The sequence below is a fragment of the Poecilia reticulata genome, chromosome 11, assembly GCF_904066995.2.
Source record: "Poecilia reticulata chromosome 11, P_reticulata-male-v2, whole genome shotgun sequence".
Classification (NCBI taxonomy): Eukaryota; Metazoa; Chordata; class Actinopteri; order Cyprinodontiformes; family Poeciliidae; genus Poecilia; species Poecilia reticulata.
In genome coordinates, this window is record NC_088840.1 from 30,076,659 (window position 1) to 30,099,022 (window position 22,364).

General features: G+C 45.7%; 2 protein-coding genes across 4 annotated transcripts; one reads left to right on the forward strand and one right to left on the reverse strand.

Annotated features, from left to right (window-relative positions):
• Positions 1-561: 561 nt before the first annotated feature.
• On the reverse strand, positions 562-22,364 carry LOC103461361 (mediator of RNA polymerase II transcription subunit 30). Of its 3 annotated transcripts, XM_081612596.1 has the most exons (6): positions 22,256-22,364; positions 7,646-7,781; positions 6,769-7,114; positions 6,160-6,362; positions 5,992-6,081; positions 562-832 (listed from the first exon to the last, which is right to left on the reverse strand). In XM_081612596.1, the coding sequence occupies exons 2-6, from the start codon at positions 7,766-7,768 to the stop codon at positions 737-739; spliced, it is 858 nt and encodes a 285-aa protein (XP_081468722.1). In that variant the 5' UTR covers positions 7,769-7,781; positions 22,256-22,364; the 3' UTR covers positions 562-736. The 3 variants fall into 3 exon arrangements, with proteins under 3 accessions (XP_081468722.1, XP_081468724.1, XP_081468723.1); XM_081612598.1 differs by lacking the exons at positions 7,646-7,781; positions 22,256-22,364 and having other exon boundaries at positions 6,160-6,318; positions 6,769-7,084; XM_081612597.1 differs by lacking the exons at positions 5,992-6,081; positions 6,160-6,362; positions 22,256-22,364 and having other exon boundaries at positions 7,646-7,865.
• LOC145553726 (uncharacterized) lies at positions 13,407-21,394 on the forward strand. Its single transcript, XM_081612599.1, has 3 exons — positions 13,407-13,874; positions 17,191-19,002; positions 20,273-21,394. The coding sequence occupies exons 1-2, from the start codon at positions 13,821-13,823 to the stop codon at positions 17,695-17,697; spliced, it is 561 nt and encodes a 186-aa protein (XP_081468725.1). The 5' UTR covers positions 13,407-13,820; the 3' UTR covers positions 17,698-19,002; positions 20,273-21,394.

Here is a 22,364-nt window from a genome sequence, read left to right on the forward strand (position 1 = left end):
AAACTAAACATTTAGCTTGGAACTAATAATTTAAACTATAAGCTGAATTTTCTTCTTGCTAATTGGTTTAAAAATTGACATGAATAAAAACTGAAACTGATGAATTTTAATTGAAATTTGACTTTGAAGGTTAAATAACCTAAAAATTGTACATGAATTCTTTGACTCCACAAACAGGAGCCCAGATCAGCGTCACGTTAAATAATGAAATTAATTTAACCACCGAGTTTAATTTATCAGAATTAAATCCCAGGATAGTTTTTTAATCTAAAACAAAAACAGTTTCAGCTCTTACTGCCACCATGAGGTTCTGAAAACCCACAATGCACCTTGATTCGGGTTCGGTGGGCTCCGGGACCGGAAGTCAGCTTTGTGTCATTGTGGTGAATCAGACTGAATGAATCCTCGACTTGTTGCGGCGCGGGAGGAAACGCGGATCAACACGGCGGGGGGAACGAGCTCCATCCGGGGCTGGAGCAGCTCTGGTCCTGGGAATCCTGCCGGGATTAACGGGAATCCTGCCGGGATTAACGGGAACCACGGAATAAAACACCCAACATGTCAACAAAAAGGTTTATTTCATACAAAAGCATGTCAGTTTACAAAAACACGGCGAGACGAAACAGACAGGAGACAGGCGCCCCCTGCTGGAGGCCGGCGGGAAGTGCAGCCAGCTGAACAAACCGAGTCACTAGCTGCCTGAGGAAGAGGAGGAGGAGGAGGCCGTGTATCTTCATCACTTCCTGAGGGTCAGCATGGCGTTGACGTCCCACAGCAGGTTCCTCATCTGGTCCATCAGAAACTTCATCTCCTGGTTCTTCTGACGGACTTTCTGTGGGCAACAGAACATCTGGGTCAGACCACGGTCCAAACCAACAGAACCATGTTCTTTCTTTGGCTGATGGTTTTCCAGGTTCACCGATATGCAGTTTTATAAAAACATGCAAAATTACAAATATAAAAACGATTAATCGACTGATGGTAAATTGTTGATTAATTCTTCATTCGGTTAAAATTAGGTCCAATCAGCACTGAGACCCGTCTCAGTGCTGCAGCTTGGCCGCCATCCAGCGGGGGGCGCCGCCGGTTATTATCAAGCGGAGGAACCAGTTGATGCAAAATCAAAGATGGCGGCCATAACGGAACAGGAAACGGTCCAATCAGAGTCCGGCGTGGGATATAAAACGTTCTGTACGTGGTTCTGTTCAGAAAAATAAAAACAAAGCCCTGAAGTTCCACCTTAATGTTGCTGAGAAGCAGCAACTCAACCAGAAACTACCGACGTGCTGCGAAGGCAAAGCGGGAAAACGGAGAAACAGATTCAGTTAACATTTAATCCCAGACATGAAAATATAAAATCCGGTGTCACCGACAGCCCTTTCAACTAATCATGGGGAAATAATTTTAAAAACTGTGGAGAAATATATGAAAAAGTGTTTTATGATGAGGTGTTCTATACCAAGATGAGCTAAAAGTGCTTTGTCCAAATAGACACGATCATAATATGTGAACTTTGTTTCTTTATTGGAATATATTTTCCACCAATTTACTTTAGTGCAACATTTTCTCTGTAAAGTATAAATTTGACTATCTGTATAAACTAAATCAAGCTAAATTTGAGTGTTTATGCATAATTATGTTGAACTTCAGTCAGTTGTCGTGTCACCACAGTAACAGATCATAAAGATAACATCTACATCAGAGGCTTTCGTTTATATTTCTGAAAATCATGAACATCCGTCAGTCACACAGTAACAGCCTGAGTCCAGGAGCCTCCAGCTCCAGGATTGAGGGTCATGCAGCCGCCTCTGCTTCAACACACCTGAATCAGGTGACTAGCAGGACTCTGGAGATCTGGACTGCATACTGAGGAGGTGATCCACTTAATTCAGGTGTTGGACCAGGAACACACCTGGAAGTTGCAGGACCCGCAGGCCTGGAATCAAAGGCCAGAGGTTTGGCTCCTTCTCACCATTTGGTGATTTTGGTTTTCCTCAGTTTCGGGTTATTTCATCCCCTCCTTACTTTCCATGATCTTTCTTGAAGCACTCAATGTGCAATAAAGCCGTGAATTTCTCCAAGGCCTGGGTGGTGCAAAGGCAACATCTCTGGAAATGATTCAGCACTGACTGACCAGTCGGCGTCTTGGTCACACCTTGAAGAGAAGTGTCCATCTGAGATCCATTTCCATGACCTGCTGCCTTGTACCAAACCTTTACATTAGATAATAAGCCACAACCCATGATGAGCAAATCTGTCGTTCCTCCTACGACACATTTGTAAAATAATATCTGAAAGGTAAATGGCCTGTACTTGTACAGATCTTTATCAGGTCCAAATGACCTGAAAGAGTTTTTCACCACATTTAGTCATTCACCCATTCACACACACATTCACACACGGATAGCTGTAGCTACTATATTGTAGCTACAGCTTCCCTGGCTCAGTCTGACAGGAGTAAGGCAGTCATTCACCAGCTCCTCTGACTGCCACCGGCTGGCATGGTGGGTGAATCGTCCTCTTGATCAAAGTCACAACGACTGACACAAAGTGGGGCTTCAGCAGGTACCGGATAAACTCCAACCTCCTAAACTACCATCACCCTGTTAACCAGTGTGCTTTTGGGATGGACCACCACCACGTCTTGGACCTGACCATGACCATGACCTTGAGGGGTTTGGGTCATGAAGGTCACCACGTCTCATGTGCTCATTGATCTGTTGACATCAGACTCTGTTTATTTCTCTCATCTTTGTTTCTACTATGAAAATGTTGTTTTTCTAGTGGATCAGCAGTTTCTCATCTTGTGTCTGAACCTCTTTAGGATCTTCTTTAGTTTTAAAGGGTGCATCAGAGAGACAGCTCATCATAAACGTTTGCAGGTGGTAACAGACTGATGAAGGGTCAAGGGTCAGATGATCCTCTTTTCCCATGAACTGATCATATGAATTCATAACCAGGCATTTTAAAACGGCCCATCTTCCCCATATAGTCCATGTCTAAGTCACCACTATCAAAATCAGTAAGGATTCCATCTTTATCACAAACACATTGTTTACTTTGTCTGGCCATCACCAAGTCCAACAGATCAAGAACCACTCAGAATGAATCTTAACAAGGAAGAAGTGAGGAACTGGAAGAATATGGTATTTAAATAAGTGGACCTACAGTAGGTCTAACGTGTTTTCCCACCTTATCCAACATGTTCACACATCCTGCTCTCACACCAAACCAGGTTTAGTAAATGTAAAGGTGCATATCATGACTGGACACTTTAAACATGATGGGCACCAGAAATCTTTGCTGTATGTTTATTAAACATATTTCTAGCCTCTTCGTTGGGAGGTCTGTGGCCGTCTTCCTCTCTACGGTCTAATCAGCTCTGGTCATGTGATCGTTTCCTCTGGTCATGTGATCATTTCCTCTGGTCATGTGATCCTTTCCTCTGGTCATGTGATCATTTCCTCTGGTCATGTGATCCTTTCCTCTGGTCATGTGATCATTTCCTCTGGTCATGTGATGATTCACTCTGAACATGTGATCGTTTCCTCTGGTCATGTGATCGTTCACTCTGGTCATGTGATCATTTCCTCTGGTCATGTGATCCTTTCCTCTGGTCATGTGATCATTTCCTCTGGTCATGTGATCCTTTCCTCTGGTCATGTGATCATTTCCTCTGGTCATGTGATCGTTCACTCTGGTCATGTGATCGTTTCCTCTGGTCATGTGATCGTTTCCTCTGGTCATGTGATCGTTCACTCTGGTCATGTGATCGTTCACTCTGGTCATGTGATCGTTTCCTCTGGTCATGTGATCGTTTCCTCTGGTCATGTGATCCTTTCCTCTGGTCATGTGATCATTTCCTCTGGTCATGTGATCCTTTCCTCTGGTCATGTGATCATTTCCTCTGGTCATGTGATCGTTCACTCTGGTCATGTGATCGTTTCCTCTGGTCATGTGATCGTTTCCTCTGGTCATGTGATCGTTTCCTCTGGTCATGTGATCGTTCACTCTGGTCATGTGATCGTTCACTCTGGTCATGTGATGATTCACTCTGGTCATGTGATCCTTTCCTCTGGTCATGTGATCGTTCACTCTGGTCATGTGATCGTTTCCTCTGGTCATGTGATCGTTTCCTCTGGTCATGTGATCGTTTCCTCTGGTCATGTGATCGTTCACTCTGGTCATGTGATCGTTCACTCTGGTCATGTGATCCTTTCCTCTGGTCATGTGATCATTTCCTCTGGTCATGTGATCCTTTCCTCTGGTCATGTGATCGTTCACTCTGGTCATGTGATCGTTTCCTCTGGTCATGTGATCGTTTCCTCTGGTCATGTGATCGTTTCCTCTGGTCATGTGATCGTTCACTCTGGTCATGTGATCGTTCACTCTGGTCATGTGATGATTCACTCTGGTCATGTGATCGTTTCCTCTGGTCATGTGATCGTTTCCTCTGGTCATGTGATCCTTTCCTCTGGTCATGTGATCATTTCCTCTGGTCATGTGATCCTTTCCTCTGGTCATGTGATCATTTCCTCTGGTCATGTGATCGTTCACTCTGGTCATGTGATCGTTTCCTCTGGTCATGTGATCGTTTCCTCTGGTCATGTGATCGTTTCCTCTGGTCATGTGATCGTTCACTCTGGTCATGTGATCGTTCACTCTGGTCATGTGATGATTCACTCTGGTCATGTGATCCTTTCCTCTGGTCATGTGATCGTTCACTCTGGTCATGTGATCGTTTCCTCTGGTCATGTGATCGTTTCCTCTGGTCATGTGATCGTTTCCTCTGGTCATGTGATCGTTCACTCTGGTCATGTGATCGTTCACTCTGGTCATGTGATGATTCACTCTGGTCATGTGATCCTTTCCTCTGGTCATGTGATCATTTCCTCTGGTCATGTGATCCTTTCCTCTGGTCATGTGATCGTTCACTCTGGTCATGTGATCGTTTCCTCTGGTCATGTGATCGTTTCCTCTGGTCATGTGATCGTTCACTCTGGTCATGTGATCGTTCACTCTGGTCATGTGATGATTCACTCTGGTCATGTGATCCTTTCCTCTGGTCATGTGATCATTTCCTCTGGTCATGTGATCCTTTCCTCTGGTCATGTGATCGTTCACTCTGGTCATGTGATCGTTTCCTCTGGTCATGTGATCGTTTCCTCTGGTCATGTGATCGTTTCCTCTGGTCATGTGATCGTTCACTCTGGTCATGTGATGATTCACTCTGAACATGTGATCGTTTCCTCTGGTCATGTGATCATTTCCTCTGGTGAACATTAACTGAACATTTCATCAGGAAGCTTTTCAGAGTCCTTGAAAGTGAAACAAATGTCTTGGTCACCATGGTGACCGGTGGGGTGAAATGGGTTGGCGCCGAGCCGGTCGATTGTCAGGCTGTGGCTGTTCACGGAGAACTGTCGATCAATAAGACCAATCACCTTTAGATTGATAATCGATAACCTGCTGAGGCAGTGCTGCCCCCTGGAGGCGTCTGCAGGGACCTGAATCTGGACTTTAGATGGTCAACAGCTCAATCGGCCGTCACAATAAGCAATAAATCAATAAACAATCAATTAATTCAGTTTAATATCAGTGAAAAGAGAAACACCGACACCCAGAGAGTAGTTGGTCTGCACTACCTGCAGATAATAATGATTACTATTATTATGATTATTATTTTTTACATTTTATTTTGAAACTTCCTAATCAATTTGTTTGTTTTCTTTTGGATATTTTACATTTTTTTTCTGGCTCCAGAGTTAAATTTCCTTTAGAAATTAAAGTTTTATTATAATATTTTGTTTGTTGGAAATGGTTTCAAAATGAATATATTATTATTGATCATAATCATTTCTGGGACATTTTATCGTCCAGCATCGTTTGCTGAAGGCTGATGTTGGGTCGCCAACATGAACAGAACCAGAACCCGTCCAGAACTCAGACGGATCAGAACCGGTGACCAGTGGATAACTGGGCTCCTCTCACCTCCAGAACCTCCTGGCGCTCCTGGACGACGGCCGGGCTGCAGGGCTCCGATCGGACCGGAACCAGCTCCTCTCCGGCGTACGGGACGAGCTGAACAGACAACCACACGGATCGGATCGGATCCTAACCAGTACCGCTGTTAGAACCCGGGTCCGGCTCGGCCCTCACCTCCGTGGGCGCCTCCTGGAGGTCAGAGGTCATCTCCACGCAGCGCTCGTACAGCAGCCGCAGCTTCCTGAAGAGCAACGCGAGCTGCCGCAGGTGTTCCTGCAGCTTCCCGAACCGGTCCTGGTACACGGCGTGGCTCTGGGTCACTCCGTTAGGCAGCTGGGTCACACAGGGAGACGTCAGAACCAGAACCAGAACCACAGCTGGACCAGACAGGAAGATTTTTTTCCATTTAAGCTGGACAGTCAGTTTTGTTTTTAAATCAAAGATCAAATAAACTGGCAAAAAATAAATAAATGAAAATAAAAAACTATTTAAAAACCCGTCAGGAGTTCAATTAGAACCACTGGAGAACCTGCCGGACCCCAAACTGTCTGTGAACACCCCTGGTTCCGTCCCGTTCACCGGTTCCGTTCACCGGTTCCGTTCGCTCCGCCAGAAATGAAACCCAGAGGAGATTCTGGATTACCGAGGCTCCTCCGAACCTTCCCGGACCTGAAACGTGCTAAGGTCGGGTTTAAGGTTCTCCAGAACCCCGGTAATCCCGCCGGAGCAGATCCGGGTCTCCCCGCCCCACCCGGACACACCTGCGGCCCCGCGGCTTCTCACCTGCGTGGCGCGCGTGATCTGGAAGATCTCCATGGTGCGCGTGACGATGTCCTGCACGGTCTCCTGGCCGATCCTGCAGAGGAACACCGGGGAGATCTCCCGGAGCGCCCCGGGCGGAGGCTGCTGCTGCTGGGGCGGCAGGCCGGCCAGCTGCGGGAGCGGCGCCGCCATCAGGCCGGGGCAGGAAGTGACGCGGGGGGGTAATTAACCTCTGGGCGGCTGATGTTTGATGCCAGACGCTCCTCTGCTCATTTAAACCCACCGATCCTCCACTCTGCTCACCGCGGGCTCTATGCGTCACTTCCGGCTGCTGGTGGGCACCATCAAATCCGCATACTGCCCCCTGCTGGACGTCACCAAGTCAGACCGGAAGCTCAATGCCGGACTCTCTCCACCAGAGGGCGACAGAAGTCCAGATTTTAATCTGTTTATTTTCCTAACCTGTGTGAAGATGAGACTATAAACCTGTTTATGATGAAGTTTATCATTAACTACAATAATTAATGGGTGCGTTTGTATCAAATTATGGGATGCCGTTTTTATTACCCTGCAGTAATTTGCCATAAAAGAAAAAAAAGGGGGTTAATTTTTCAAAGGAACATTTTCACCTTTTTGTTTATTCATTTATAAATGTCACAGTTTCAAACTAAATATTTAGATTGTGAAATGTTTAGTTTGGGGAAAAAATATGTAGTCAGTAAACTAAATGTTTAGTTTAACTCAATGTATGTTGAAACACCAGTTTCATGATGGAAATGTGCGACTTGTCACGTATGAACTTGCTTTAACCTGGTTCTTAAAATGCAAGAACAAAAGCTTTGGCTGAATTAAAAACAGCCAAATGTAACTTTTAACTCTGAAATGTTAGATTGAAAACCTGCAGACTGTCAGGAAAGAAGCGGTGGAGGATGTTGGTGGATCTTATCCATCCGGCATCACGGCGGATCAGGAAGAGCCTCACAGTTTCTGCCCAGCATGTAAATATCAGCTGCGTTTGCATGAGCTCCGGTTTCCTAGGAGATATGAAGGACATCCGAGTCACGGCTGAATGAAATGTGATCAAAATAAAGGCTGGTTTAAATTACTGCGGATTACATCATCATCATCATCATCATCATCATCATCATCATGTCAGGTTGTTACAGGAGGAAGAACGCAAGTCAACACATCAGTCACATTTACATCTACATCATTTACTTAATAGATTCACCTGGTTTGTAATATAAATAACCGAATATAAATAAAAATAACTGAACTTAACATTTAAACTGTAAGATCTCTAAACTTACAGGAGACCTCCCGCAGCTGGTTCATGTTATTTGTTATATTTTACCGTTTTATTTGCTTGTTTTTTGCGTTTTATAGCTGAAATGATTCATTCAGACCCGCCTACTGTATTCATAAAGTGAGCTCCAACCAACAACACACCAAACTGTTTCGGACCAAATGCAGAAGTTGAGTTTATTACAACATTTCAGGAACAGGCAGGTCGATAAAAACAGAAAACAGACCCAACTGGATGCAAAGGTTGTTCCTGCACTCTGTCGCCACATGCTTGTCGGGTTTTGTTAGCACCGGAACGATACTGCGTTAAATTAATTACGTAGATTTAACATGTCAAAAATGAAAACAATCAGTTGAATTTTTCACGGCCAACCTGGAACCTTTGGATTAGTGTGTTTCTGGTACGACCGTAAATCTGACGCACATCCGCCACCAGCAGGCTCTTTGCACGTCTGGGGCGCCGCCAGGAATCTTGGGCCCCCCGCGGAGCTGCTGTTACAACGTTTAGAGTCAATCTGACCCATAAAAAGCATCACAGTTTTAAAGGCTTCATCTGCTTTGCTTTGTTTGGGTCAATACTGATAATTAGCTCAATATTTACTGCTCATGAGTTTAACATCCAACAGTCCACATCCAGGATGCTAGTAGGTTGTTTAATGTTTTCTATTAGTTTAGATACTGAAACGTCTCCATGAGCAACAGTTTAAAACAACGAGCAACATACACATAAAACAGTCCAGACTTCTAAAAATGCTAGTAGCTGCATTTTATTCAAGCTGCAGTTTAACTTTAATAAAATATGTTTCTCCATATTTGTTACAGCTGTCACCATGTAGCAGTTTGTTATGAGACAGATAATCTGAAAACAATCCATCTCATCCATCTGCTTCCTGAATTACTGGTTAAAGTGATGCACCGTTCTGACCAAAACAACCAATCAGAACCAGGAGGAGGGTCTTAGCGTTGTCAATCATCCTCATTCACTCACTGCTAAATGTGCTAATGGTGGAGAAACAACTTATCATTACAGGAAACCGTTTATCTGCCATCATTGGTAGCTATGCTAGCTAAACTGATCATTCAGTTTGAATCTGCACAGCTCTGTGCTATGCTAGCTGCAGCACAGCTCTGTGCTATGCTAGCTGCAGCACAGCTCTGTGCTATGCTAGCTGCAGCACGGCTCTGTGCTATGCTAGCTGCAGCACGGCTCTGTGCTATGCTAGCTGCAGCACAGTACAAATCGAGGGGGAGGAAGGATGAGCAGCACCACATGAGATTGTGATTGACAGCACTAAAACTCTCCTGCCTCTGATTGGTTGTTTCTAGCACTGAGAGAAGGCAGAGGAAATAGATTTTTCAGATTATCTCTCATATCATATCACAACATAAGGACAGTTTTAACAAATATGTGGAAAAAATATTTATATAAAAGTTACTGCAGCTTTAATTTCACTCAGGAGAGGACAAGTCAGGAGAGATGTGGGTTAGAGCTGCTGCTGACTGACTCACCTGTTAAGTGGTAAAAGGCACAAGGGACAAGTTAGTATATGAATATGTTGGTAATTTATTTCCTTACTTCATTAAATGCTAGTGAAAAGGAGGCAAACAGTAGTTTGTAGCTAAGCTAACTATGCTAAATGGCTGATAGTCTCACACAGTCTACTCACCTCTTGGAGAAAAACTGCGTTATAAATTTACACTCTTGTCTTTTTCTCTCTGTCTTTGAAAACCTGCTTTTATAACTTTTCTTAGCAGCTTATTAACAGCCAGTCGTTTGTGTTTCACTGTCTGCTGCTAACAGCGTCTGAAGCTCCCAGCAGGAACGAACCATTTAGCCCAGATAGGGGGGATCAGGGCAGATATGGATGTTTGTTTTTGATCTGGGAGTGGAAACATAACATTTTTTACTGCTAAAAACAATAAATTGACAGGGCCCTGATTTTTTTATTTATTTTTATGAACAAAAAATAAATAATTAAATTGTGGAGGGCCCCCTGCTGGTCAGGGCCTCTAGAATCGTCATCACTTTTCCCCACTATACTGCGCCCCGGGTTCGGGGAAAAGCGGCTCGGTTGCTTCCGGTCTATTGAAAATGTCATTTTACTGAATCAATCATCAAAGAAAAGGATGAGAAGATGGAAGAGCTGGAAAAAGAGTGGAGGACTTGGAACAGTTTGCAAGAAAGGAGGACGTGGTGATGTCTGGACTCAAAACGGCACACGAGCAACGACAGCAGCCACCGGATGAACCACTTTCCCTCGAGCAGCAAAGGGATTCTGCTGGACTGTAAAACTTATACAATGCAGCGAAAACCAAACACAAATCCGGATAAAAGGAAAACGAGACCAAATATCATCCTTTGATTCGTGAGTACAAAACTCAAAACTGAACTGCTACAAGTTGTAAAAACTCTAAAGCACAGGTGTCAAACTCAAGGCCCGGGGGCCAAATCTGGCCCGCCGTAGCTTTTTATGTGGCCCTCTGGACTCCAAATTACATCAATGAGTCCTTGTGCAAAAATCACACAAAGTCAACAAATTTCCACATTTTTGTCCTGATTTTACTGCTAATTTTCTCAAAATTGGTCAAAAACATTGAATCCGTAACTGATGCAGCGAGTGATAGAGTCACATTTATCATACATTAGCGTAAATACTGTGAAAAAAACAATGTAAATATTTCTTAATTTTGATTGCAAAAATAAACACTAAAATAATCACAAATCCTGGAGGAACAGCTATTTATTGATATTTTAACAGTTTTATTGGTTTTATCAATAGATTCTGGTGCAACCGGCCCTTTAAGAACATTCAGATTTTTGATTCGGCCCAAAATAAAAATGAGTTTGACACCACTGCTCTAAAGGGATCAGATGTTTGTGAATGAAAACCTCAGAGGAGGATGCAGAGATTATTTACCAGGCCAGGATGTTGAAGGAGGAGAAAAAACCACTTGGAGACGAACGCTGATAAAACGAGGTGGTTCTCCTGAGCAGGTTACGGTTCAAACCGTTAGAAATCTGGATGAGCTGGAGAAATATAGACGACTTGGTGCTTATAGGGTTAAGTTTCTGTTGTTTGTTTATTTACGTTTCTGTAGTTTTGAACATATTGATGGAAATGCTAAAAGCAGTTAGCCTAGCAGCTATGCTAGGCTAAAGTAGCACATGAATGCTAAACATGTTGCTAATGCTAATGACAGTTTCTAACTTTATTCCAATCCAAAAAACGATGAAGAATATAAATAAAAATCTGTGTTGTTGAGCTTATATCACTATAAAAAGGATTTCTGAATTAAAAATCTTTTTATTTTATTAAAATGTAATTAATTACAGATCCTGTCATGAACTCCGTTTTTATTCCCACTAAATTTTTATAAAAAATGATGGAGTTGCTACGACGTGGATTCTTTAAAACAGGATGTTATAAATGTTTCTGTTCAATTATTCACAACCTGAGACTGAAGCTCAGATCCGTCCTGATGAAACGAGATAAACATCCCATAAAGAGGCCAAAGTGTCGTAAAGCCAAATGTCAGGCCTGCGATGAGGAAACGCTGCGGCGGATCAGCAGGAAGTGAGAGAGTTCAGCTGATTAAAGAGGATTAAATCGAAAACGGGAACGTCCAGCAAGAAAACGATAAAATAAACGGATTAAATAAAAAGGGCTGCTGCTTCCTGTCTGCTCCGTTTAGTGTCACCATGGCAACTGGACCAGTGAAACCAGCGCGCTGCAGGGCGGACTGGGCTCGTGGGCCTGCGGCGTTATCTGCGGCGCAGCAGGAAACGTGCAGCAGCTGATAAACGCCACAAAGAGCAGCTTGTGTCCCGGAGCAGAACAACCAACCGGCTCTTCTCCTCCCAACCTTTCGGTTTCTGTGACCTCTGACCTCTAGGCGAGGCCGGCACAGCCTGACCTGGAGCTCCGGCCTGAAACTAAACCCTGCAGGAGCCGCAGGCGGGAAGCTGCTGATTCCTTGTTGAGGAGATAAAATTGTTCCGCAGATAAAGTTCCAGCTTCGCCTCAAATCGGAAAAGAAAAGTTTATCCGAAGCGTTCGGCAGCTTAACTCCAGGAAAACCAGCAGGATGCCTGTTATCGGCTCAGAGCTGCTGGTTTCCTCCCAGTTTCAGCTGACGGAGCCAGACTGATTCAAGTTGGTTCAAACTGGGAGAGAAAGTTTGGTGGAGGGAAGACAGTTTGCTGTCTGATTAAATCTTTTGACTTTAAAAGTCTGTAAAGAAAAATTATATTAAAATAAATAAGTTGTTTTCCTCCTTGTGGAACATTTTCCTGTTGGTTTTTAAAATGTTTTACAGTGAAAATATGCAATAGAAAAACACGAGATCAACAATCACAATTTTTTTTTATTTTCTCTTTTAAGGAAAACTTTTTCCTCAAGAAAACAAAAATTAATGTTTCAATCCAGAATGTTTTTTTTGTTTTCCATTTAAAGTAAAGAGAAAATGTTCAGAGTGGAAACAGAAGAAATGAGGAAAAACATCAGGAAAGTAAAACCAGCTGAACTTCCTGCAGAAAAAACCTTTTTTATGTCAAATATGTAAAAACAGGAATAATAATCAAACCTGAGCTGAGCTGCCATTTTAATGTTCAATATAAATTTATACACGTTTTGGGAAAAATGGTTTGATTCACGTTTCCCTTTGAGTTGATATAGAATATTATTATTATTATTATCATGGGTTATTTTCCATACATTATTCTGATCTACATTATTCTGATCTACATTATTCTGATCTACGTTATTCAGATCTACATTATTCAGATCTACATTATTCTGATCTACATTATTCAGATCTACATTATTCAGATCTACATTATTCTGATCTACATTATTCAGATCTACATTATTCAGATCTACATTATTCAGATCTACATTATTCAGATCTACATTATTCAGATCTACATTATTCAGATCTACGTTATTCTGATATATTCTACATTATATGATCTACATTATTCAGATCTACATTATTCAGATCTACATTATTCAGATCTACGTTATTCAGATCTACATTATTCAGATCTACGTTATTCTGATCTACATTATTCAGATCTACATTATTCAGATCTACATTATTCAGATCTACATTATTCAGATCTACATTATTCAGATCTACGTTATTCAGATCTACATTATTCAGATCTACATTATTCAGATCTACATTATTCAGATCTACATTATTCAGATCTACGTTATTCTGATATATTCTACATTATTCTGATCTACGTTATTCTGATCTACATTATTCTGATCTACGTTATTCTGATATATTCTACATTATTCTGATCTACGTTATTCAGATCTACATTATTCAGATCTACATTATTCTGATCTACATTATTCTGATCTACATTATTCAGATCTACATTATTCTGATCTGATCTCTGGTTTTGCGGCAGAGTGGCGCCTCATCCTGTCGTTTCCAGAAACAATCTGTTCGATGTTTTAGCTGCTTTTTCTCTCTGAATGTTTCATTTCTGGCTGATTTCTATGATTCTGTTTTATTTCACGTCTGGTTCATGATGATCTGTGTTTAAGGGGTTCAGACCTTCAGTCTGCATCGGGTCGGTGAAGTGCCAGGTTCTGTTTCATGAACAGAACCAGGGTTCTGGGTCGTTTCTGCTGCAGGAAGTTGAGTCTGTGAGAGCAGAATGTTATCAGCTGTTATCGCCTCGCTGCCGCGGCGCTCGGGTATAAAACGGCCGACTGAGAGGAGGGGACAGACACACGGACGGGCCGGGCAGGATGGAGCGACCCCAGGTGCTGGTTCTGCTCGTCGTGTTCCTGAGATGCACTCAGGTAAGGAAGCGGAACGGGCCGGACCGCAGGAACCAGAACAGACGCAGCATTTGGTTCAGCAGCTTAATAAGCAAGGCGACATTCAAATGCAGAGAAGAGCAGATTTCCATGCTGCAGCTGCTCCGGGTTTTATGGCTTCTGGTTCTGACGGGTCGGCCGTGACCGGGTCTGTTAGCCTGCCCACAGCCCGGTTCTGCTGGGCGCAGCCTGGACTTTAACTGGACCGTCACCGGTAGACGGTCACAGACCAGAACCCTGCAGGTCCAGTTTGAGTTTATGAATCTACACTGTAAAAAATGAACAGCAACAATTTTAGTTATTCAGTTTTTCATAACAACAAAAGTTCATTTTTCAAAATCCGATTTTAACCGTCAGTTATAAATGTAACAATAAACCAAATATTTAGTGACAAACAGTAAAGTTATCGACGGGTTGGGTCCAGTCAGATCTAACGGATCCGATCAGGCGGAACCAGTAGAACCAGTAGAACCAGTAGAACCAGTGACCGACCCGCTGGCTCTGGGAAGATTCTGCTTCAGCCGGGAAATGAACCCGATCAGGTCAGAGAAGGAAGCTGGTTCTGGTTCTGGTTCTGGTAAGATAACCGTCCAGCAGATTTACATGAACTGCAGCCATGATGGCGTTTCACAGAGGCATCATGGGAAAACGACGGTTTGCCTCAGTTTTACTGGAAGAACATTAACGAAGCCGAGCTTCAGACCAGATGGAGACAGTTCAGGGTCTGCAGGGTCAGAGGTCATGTCCAGGTTCTGGTTGAGCAGGTAAAAGTCTGACACCTGCTGGTGGAGGAGGGTAATGTTTTATTCTGGATGTGTTCTGATCGGATCAGTCCGACCTCAGAGTGAGGAAGAACTTCAGAACTTTATTATTCATGAGATGTTAGGGAACTGAACCAGCTGCCTTCTCGCTAAGAAGTTACTTGTAAATTAGCTCTGACTTATTTCAAGTTAACTAAAATATTGAGACTAGAAACTAGACCAAAGAGGATTTTGTTTTTGCAGTGTATAAAATCACACAGGCTGATCATAGAGCCTGCGCTGCAAAACAGACGAGTTAAATAAATCAGGAACGAGTCGTGTGATGAGTTATGGGTTGCTATTTTGGCGCCTGACATGGCCCACGGGCGCCCAGGGGGACCCGACGTGGCCCAGGGCCGCCTGACGTGGCCCAGGGGGGCCCGACGTGGCTCAGGGGCGCCCAGGGGGGCCCGACGTGGCTCAGGGGGGCCCGATGTGGCCCAGGGGGGCCCGACGTGCCTCAGGGACACCCAGGGGGCCCCGACGTGGCTCAGGGGGGCCCGATGTGGCCCAGGGGGGCCCGACGTGCCTCAGGGACACCCAGGGGGCCCCGATGTGGCTCAGGGGCGCCCGACGTGGCTCAGGGACACCCAGGGGGCCCCGACGTGGCTCAGGGGCGCCCGACGTGGCTCAGGGGGGCCCGACGTGGCTCAGGGGCGCCCAGGGGGCCCGACGTGCCTCAGGGGCGCCCAGGGGGCCCCGACGTGGCTCAGGGGGGCCCGATGTGGCCCAGGGGGCTCAGGCGGGCCCGATGTGGCTCAGGGGGGCCCGACGTGGCCCAGGGGGGCCCTACGTGGCCCAGGGGTGCCTGACGTGGCCCAGGGGCACCCAGTGGGCCCGACGTGGCCCAGGGGGCCCGACGTGCCTCAGGGACGCCCAGGGGGCCCCGACGTGGCTCAGGGGGGCCCGATGTGGCCCAGGGGGCTCAGGCGGGCCCGATGTGGCTCAGGGGCGCCTGACGTGGCCCAGGGGCACCCGACGTGGCCCAGGAGTGCCCAGGGGGCCCCGACGTGGCCCAGGGGGGCCCTATGTGGCCCAGGGGGCTCAGGCGGGCCCGACGTGGCCCAGGGGCGCCCAGGGGGCCCCGACGTGGCTCAGGGGGGCCCGATGTGGCCCAGGGGCGCCTGACGTGGCCCACTGGCGCCTGACGTGGCCCAGGGGCACCTGACGTGGCCCAGGGGCGCCCGACGTGGCCCAGGGGCGCCCGACGTGGCCCAGGGGGCTCAGGCGGGCCCGATGTGGCTCAGGGGCGCCTGACGTGGCCCACTGGCGCCTGACGTGGCCCAGGGGCACCTGACGTGGCCCAGGGGCGCCCGACGTGGCCCAGGGGCGCCCGACGTGGCCCAGGGGGCTCAGGCGGGCCCGATGTGGCTCAGGGGCGCCTGACGTGGCCCACTGGCGCCTGACGTGGCCCAGGGGCACCTGACGTGGCCCAGGGGCGCCTGACGTGGCCCAGGGGCGCCTGACGTGGCCCAGGGGCGCCCAGGGGGCCCCGACGTGGCTCAGGGGGGCCCTATGTGGCCCAGGGGGGCCCCTGCTGTAGAAGAGCAGTGCTCAGGCCAGATCTTCTCCTGCAGGGCAGCAGGAGAAGATCTGGAGGAAAAACACAAAGCAGACGCTGAGATTGAAGCAGAGACAGGAAACGCAGATCAGTGACTGAAACCACATGCAAAGTCCCCTAATGTGTTCATGGCTCATGGAGCAGCTGATGCTTCTCCTTTGCATACACACACACACACACACACTCACACACACACACACACATGGACACACACACACACACACACACACACACACACACAAACAGATCGTGGCCTGAAGGCTCGGGCAGGAAGCTCTGGTTGTTCTCTGGTTCTGATCCAAATCAAATCGAGTTTATTTGCTTATTTCAGCTCAAAACACGACAGAAGCTGATTATGAGACACGAGGGAAACATTTCACCACTTCAGCTGATTTCAGTATTTAGTTGGCAAACTAAAATATTTAGTTAACAGACTAAAACTTTAAACTAAATATTGTGGCAACACTTTATTTGACGGGGCGTGAATAAGACATAACATCTGTCATAAACATAAATAAGTCTTTATGAATGTTTATAACGGTTGGCATGAAGTGTCATTAGGTAAATTATGACACTTTTAATGCAAAGTTGCTCTAAAAGTTGCATTGAAAGTCCATTAAAATGCCAACGTTGCATTAAATTGTCATTATTTAACGAATGACACTTCATGCCAACCGTTATAAACATCCATAAAGACTTATTTATGTTTATGACAGATGTTATATCATATTTATGACACTGTTATGTCTTATTCACACTCCGTCACATCAAGTGTTGCCAATATTGTTTTGGCAGTTTTGCAGTTTTCTGGAAGTTTGTTCCAGATTATTTTAGTGGTCAGATCTTTGAGCTGCAGTGTTCCAGGTGGTGTTCCAGGTGGTATTCCAGGTATTCCAGGTGCAGGTCGGTTCTCACCCTGTCTCTCCTCCCCCTCCAGGTTCAGACCTCCACCACCGTCGTCATGGAGACCACCTGGACCTCAGACATCACAGGGACTAATGCGACCCCCCAGCCTCCGACGCCGCAGCTCAGCCAGTCGCCTCCCCCCTCGGAGCCCGGTATTCCCACCTCGGAAGCTGGTACGTCCCCCGGCGGCAGCAGCAGCCCCAGCAGTGCCCCCCCCTCGGAGGCCGGTACCCCTCCTTCAGGGGCCGGTACCCCCCCCTCAGAGGCCGGTACGTCCCCCAGCGGCAGCCCCAGCAGGGCCCCCGCTGACTCCTCCACCCGCCCCTCCGTCACCGCCGCCCCCCAGACGGACGTCCAGCCCCCTGCGACGACCCGGACCCCAACGGCTCCCAGCCAGAGCCCCCCCGGCGGCAGTGCGACCCCCCAGACCTCTGCCCCCCCCACGGCGGGGTCGGGCTGCGTGTCTGCAGGCCGCAGGCTGCAGCAGCTGCTGCTGGCTGCGGCCTGCATGCTGCTGCAGCGCGCCGCTCACACCTGAACCTGGACTTTCTCTGGGTCCAGCGGAGACGAGCTGCAGGCTGAGCTCCTCTCATCCAACATAAACCGTCAGAAATGATCTGAACTTCTGTTTCTATGCGCAATAAAACGTTAACCGGTTCTGCTCGTGTTTTTCCTGAACTGAAGGTCCAACCGGCCGCGCCGCTCCGCTTCGCTGCAGCTGATGGAAAACTAAACCCTGATCCTGATTTACATCCTGATTTTAAAAGGAAAACAGCTTTTATTTAAAGAACAACACATGCAAATCCAGCTGCAGAGGACAGGCCGGATTAAACCGCCTGGAGAAACATCAAACGCAGCTCCGCATTATTGTGCTCACCAAATCAGAAGCTTTTCAGATGTTTCACATTAAAATCAAACCTGGTCCACATTAACCAGACAGGATTTATTTTCTGCGTGTAAAATATTTAATCTCTGGTCGTTCAGCCTAATTCTCAAACATCGGATGTTTTCAGGGTTTCACAGCTTAAATTCAGTTTCCTGATTTTCCGCCTGACGACCAGTTCGTCCTTCCAGACTGAACTCAGAGCGACGCTTTGCTCCACAACCTGACGAAAGATTAAAAACTACGAAACTGTCAGAGCTCAGGACTGTTTATTCATCTAATGTTGAATTTAAAATGATAAATTATTTCTGATTAAAATGTGATTGATTAGTAATAAACCGTGAAAGCAGCTTGATTAAAACTTTTAATCCACTGATGGACAAAAGATGAAAAATTTCCTTATTTTTATTATATTTTCCTCACTTGTAAAATAAATAATATTGTAAATATTTCTTTCACTGTTTGCACTTTCCTGCAGTTGGAATTTCCTTATTAGTAAAACTGATACCAAACTATGCTCAACTTTCCTCTTTGTCATTGTTAAGTTTTGAATAAAAGTTCTCATGAATCATTTATTCTGGTGAAATTCTGACTTTATAATCGTATTTAAAACTCAAACTTTCTCCTCAGCCCAACAGTAAAACCCGCATGTTGGTTTCTGGGTCGTCGTGCTGCACGACTTCATTTTCCAATAAAATGTTTCCCGTAAGAGGAGGCGGCGACTCCGGGTGAGCCCGGGTGTGATGGGCTTCATCCGGCCCGGCGGGACGTTTTGCATTCGGTGGGGAGGAGACCGAGACCTGGAGGCAGGTATCAGGTGAGCGCCGCGCCATAAAAGGCTGCCGTCTGGAAAATTTCCCCCATTTGCGGCGCGGAAGACGGAGCGTCAGCATGAAGCTGTGGGAGCTGCTGCCTCTGGCCCTGCTGGGCTCCAGGCTCTGCTGGATGAGCTCAGTGCAGGTAAAACACCGACACACCTCCACCTGCAGCACTAACACGTTTCACTGCTGCAATATCTCACACCAAACCTGCAGGCTGATGAATGGCTGTTTGGTTTTCCACTCACAGAAAGATTGAGGTCGTGATAGGAAATCAAGCTAAAAGATTTTTTTTAATGATTCAGTTTTCAACTGTGTTTTTAAATCTGAGAACAGAAACTTGAATATAATTAATTCCTAAATAATGAGCAGAAAATGTATTTTTAACCACCTGAGCTTCAGATCAACAAGGTTTACATCCTGTAGCCAATCACAGCCATCGATTGTTGATGCTGGATCATCAGGGGAACGTCAGGGAACATCTGATGTTCCATCAGGGATCATCTGGGAACGTCAGGGAACATCTGATGTTCCATCAGGGATCATCTGGGAACGTCAGGGAACATCTGATGTTCCATCAGGGATCATCTGGGAACATCAGGGATCATCAGGGAACGTCAAGGGAACATCAGGGAACATCTGATGTTCCATCAGGGATCATCTGGGAACGTCAGGGAACATCAGATGTTCCATCAGGGATCATCTGGGAACATCAGGGCAACATCAGGGAACATCAGGGGAACATCAGGGAACATCAGATGTTCCATCAGGGATCATCTGGGAACGTCAGGGAACATCAGGGCAACATCAGGGAACGTCAGGGAACATCAGGGAACATCAGATGTTCCATCAGGGATCATCTGGGAACGTCAGGGAACATCAGGGCAACATCAGGGAACGTCAGGGAACGTCAGGGAACATCAGATGTTCCATCAGGGATCATCTGGGAACATCAGGGGAACATCAGTGGAACATCAAGGGAACATCAGGGATCATCTGGGAACGTCAGGGAACATCAGGGAACATCAGATGTTCCATCAGGGATCATCTGGGAACGTCAGGGAACATCAGGGCAACATCAGGGAACGTCAGGGAACGTCAGGGAACATCAGATGTTCCATCAGGGATCATCTGGGAACGTTAGGGAACATCAGGGCAACATCAGGGAACGTCAGGGAACATCAGGGAACATCAGATGTTCCATCAGGGATAATCTGGGAACGTCAGGAACATCTTTGAACGTCAGGGACATCTGGGAATGTCAGGATCATCTGGGCACATCCGCTTTAACTCCGCTCTGCTTTTAAGTCTGGGCTTGGGTGAAATGTCCTCCTTCACAAGGACATGTCACGTGCGTCTCCTCTGAATTCAGGTCAAAATGGCGTCCTAACTCTGTCTCTGTCCTCCATCAGGGAGCAAATACTACAACTCCAGCGGTGACAGGAAACACGACCTCAGCCTGGACCACCACCAACCCTGCTGTCACCAACAAAGACGCCAACGGCAACGGCAACGGCAAGCCCACCGTCAGCACCACCAACTCCACCGACACCAGTGGCGGCACCAACAGCACCAGCAGTGGGAGCAGTGGGAGCCGCACCACAACCCAACCACAGAGGGGAAACTCAGCAGGTGGCGGCTGTAGCTTCTCCTCCATTGGGCTGCTGCTCTGCTCCATCATGGTCCAGCTCACCTGGAGCTGCTAGGCTAATTGTTTAGGTAGGGCTGGACGATAAAGCTGAAAAATGTATCACGATAGAAGCATTTCCTATTAGTCAATATCAATAATTATGGATTTTTTTTTTTAAATATTGCCAAACTGGTGGCGTGATCTTTCCTGTTTGATCCAGTTTTCACTGAACGCCGTTGGTTTTTATTTTTCAGCAGGTACGAGGAAAGGTGACAAAACCTGAAACTGCTGCTGCTGCGCAAGTTATTCAACAGGTTGTTGCTAGGCAACCGAGGTGGAGGGGAATTTGAAAATGCTTCTTACGCAGCAGGTTGTTGCTAGGTAACCAAAGAGTGAGGGAATCAGTTGATGCCACCAACCTAGCTAAGCTAGCTGCTCTGCCTACATCTCCCAGAATGCTGTGCGGACTTCAGTGAAATGACTGAATATTCGATCAGATGTTACATATATTGATATTGATGACGTGTCTATCGCGCTATATGAGGTTATTGGTTTATAGCCCAGCCCTGTGTTTAGGACAGACTAGAGCTAGTCAGCAGTAGGTCAGAGCTTCACCTGAGATCTCAGGTACGCAGCAGCAGCAGCAGGTGGAGTTCCTCCAGTCGCCTCCATCGCCCGCTGTTGTTTTATTCTGTAGTTTCCTTTGATTAAAATCATATTTAACTCGTTAAACGAGTCACATGGTAGCAGTTAGTGTTGAGTTGTAAGCCTGTTATCTATAAACTCTCAGTAAATACGTGAAATTAAGCTGATCACTCATAGGGAATGTTTTCTGTAATGTGTGAAATCTATATTTATGACATGGATACAATATTTTAAGGTAAAGGTAGAATAAATAAATAAAAGAAGAAGAAATCTTTGCCTGCTGTTGATTCTGTACCTAAATGTGCCGTTATGTGGCAAAGACTGAAGAGAAACACAAAGTTCCTACAGCACCTGAACGCAACATGAACTATTCCTGTCCTCCGCATCATCATCACATCATTCCTGGTTCTGAACATTAATTACCTGTTTTAATTAATGTTTAACGTAAACATGAATTTCAGAGGTCAGCTGGACTGACCCGTCAGAGCGACAGCGACCCCTGGTGGCGCTTGTAAAGATATACAGCCACAAAATAACAGTCATCTGGGTCATTCAGTCTTTCATTAAAGCGTAATAAACAAATACGTGGAAGTTCATATGCCATCATATTCATTCATTAATAAATCACAGTTTCAAAATAAAGGTTTGGTGCACTAAATATTTAGCTAGAATGCTAAATATTTGGCCTTAAGCTAAATATTAAGCTTGCTAACTATATATTTAACCTTTTTTTCTTCAAACTAAATATTTAAGTGGGTAAATATATATTTAGCTTGGAGCTAAATATTTAGTTTCAAGCTAAATATTCAGCTTCAAACGCTTGAAAACGTAATAATTATTTATTAAGCTACATATTACCTTCAAATAAACGCTAAGTTGCTAACTAAATAGTTAGCTCGCTAATGTAATATTTATCTTAAAATTAAATATGTAGCCTGGTAAGTATATATTTAGTTTAGAGCTAAATATCTAGTCTCAAGCATACATATTTAGCTTCAAATATTTAATAAAGTTAAATATGTAGCACCAAACTATTTATTTAGCTTGCTATTTAAATATTTAGATAGCAACATATTTAGCTATATTACAGATGGGCTAATGGGCTAACAGGTGAGGTTACCTGCTGGCGCTGTGATCCGGGTCCTTCAACCCGAACGCTGGAGGTGATTGCTGTCTGATTCGGTCCAAACTTGACTGAACCGGAACCGGTTAACCCCATCAGTCATTTC

Excerpts from the sequence above, each read along its gene's own strand:
- LOC145553726 (XM_081612599.1), top strand. The coding sequence starts at position 13,821 with ATGGAGCGACCCCAGGTGCTGGTTCTGCTCGTCGTGTTCCTGAGATGC. Across the intron at positions 13,875-17,190 it reads TGTTCCTGAGATGCACTCAG|GTTCAGACCTCCACCACCGT; the intron begins GTAAGGAAGCGG and ends CTCCCCCTCCAG.
- LOC103461361 (XM_081612596.1), bottom strand. The coding sequence starts at position 7,768 with ATGCAAACGCAGCTGATATTTACATGCTGGGCAGAAACTGTGAGGCTC. Across the intron at positions 7,115-7,645 it reads TCTTTCCTGACAGTCTGCAG|CAGGGGGCAGTATGCGGATT; the intron begins GTTTTCAATCTA and ends GGTGACGTCCAG. Across the intron at positions 6,082-6,159 it reads TCCAGGAGGCGCCCACGGAG|CTCGTCCCGTACGCCGGAGA; the intron begins GTGAGGGCCGAG and ends TTGTCTGTTCAG.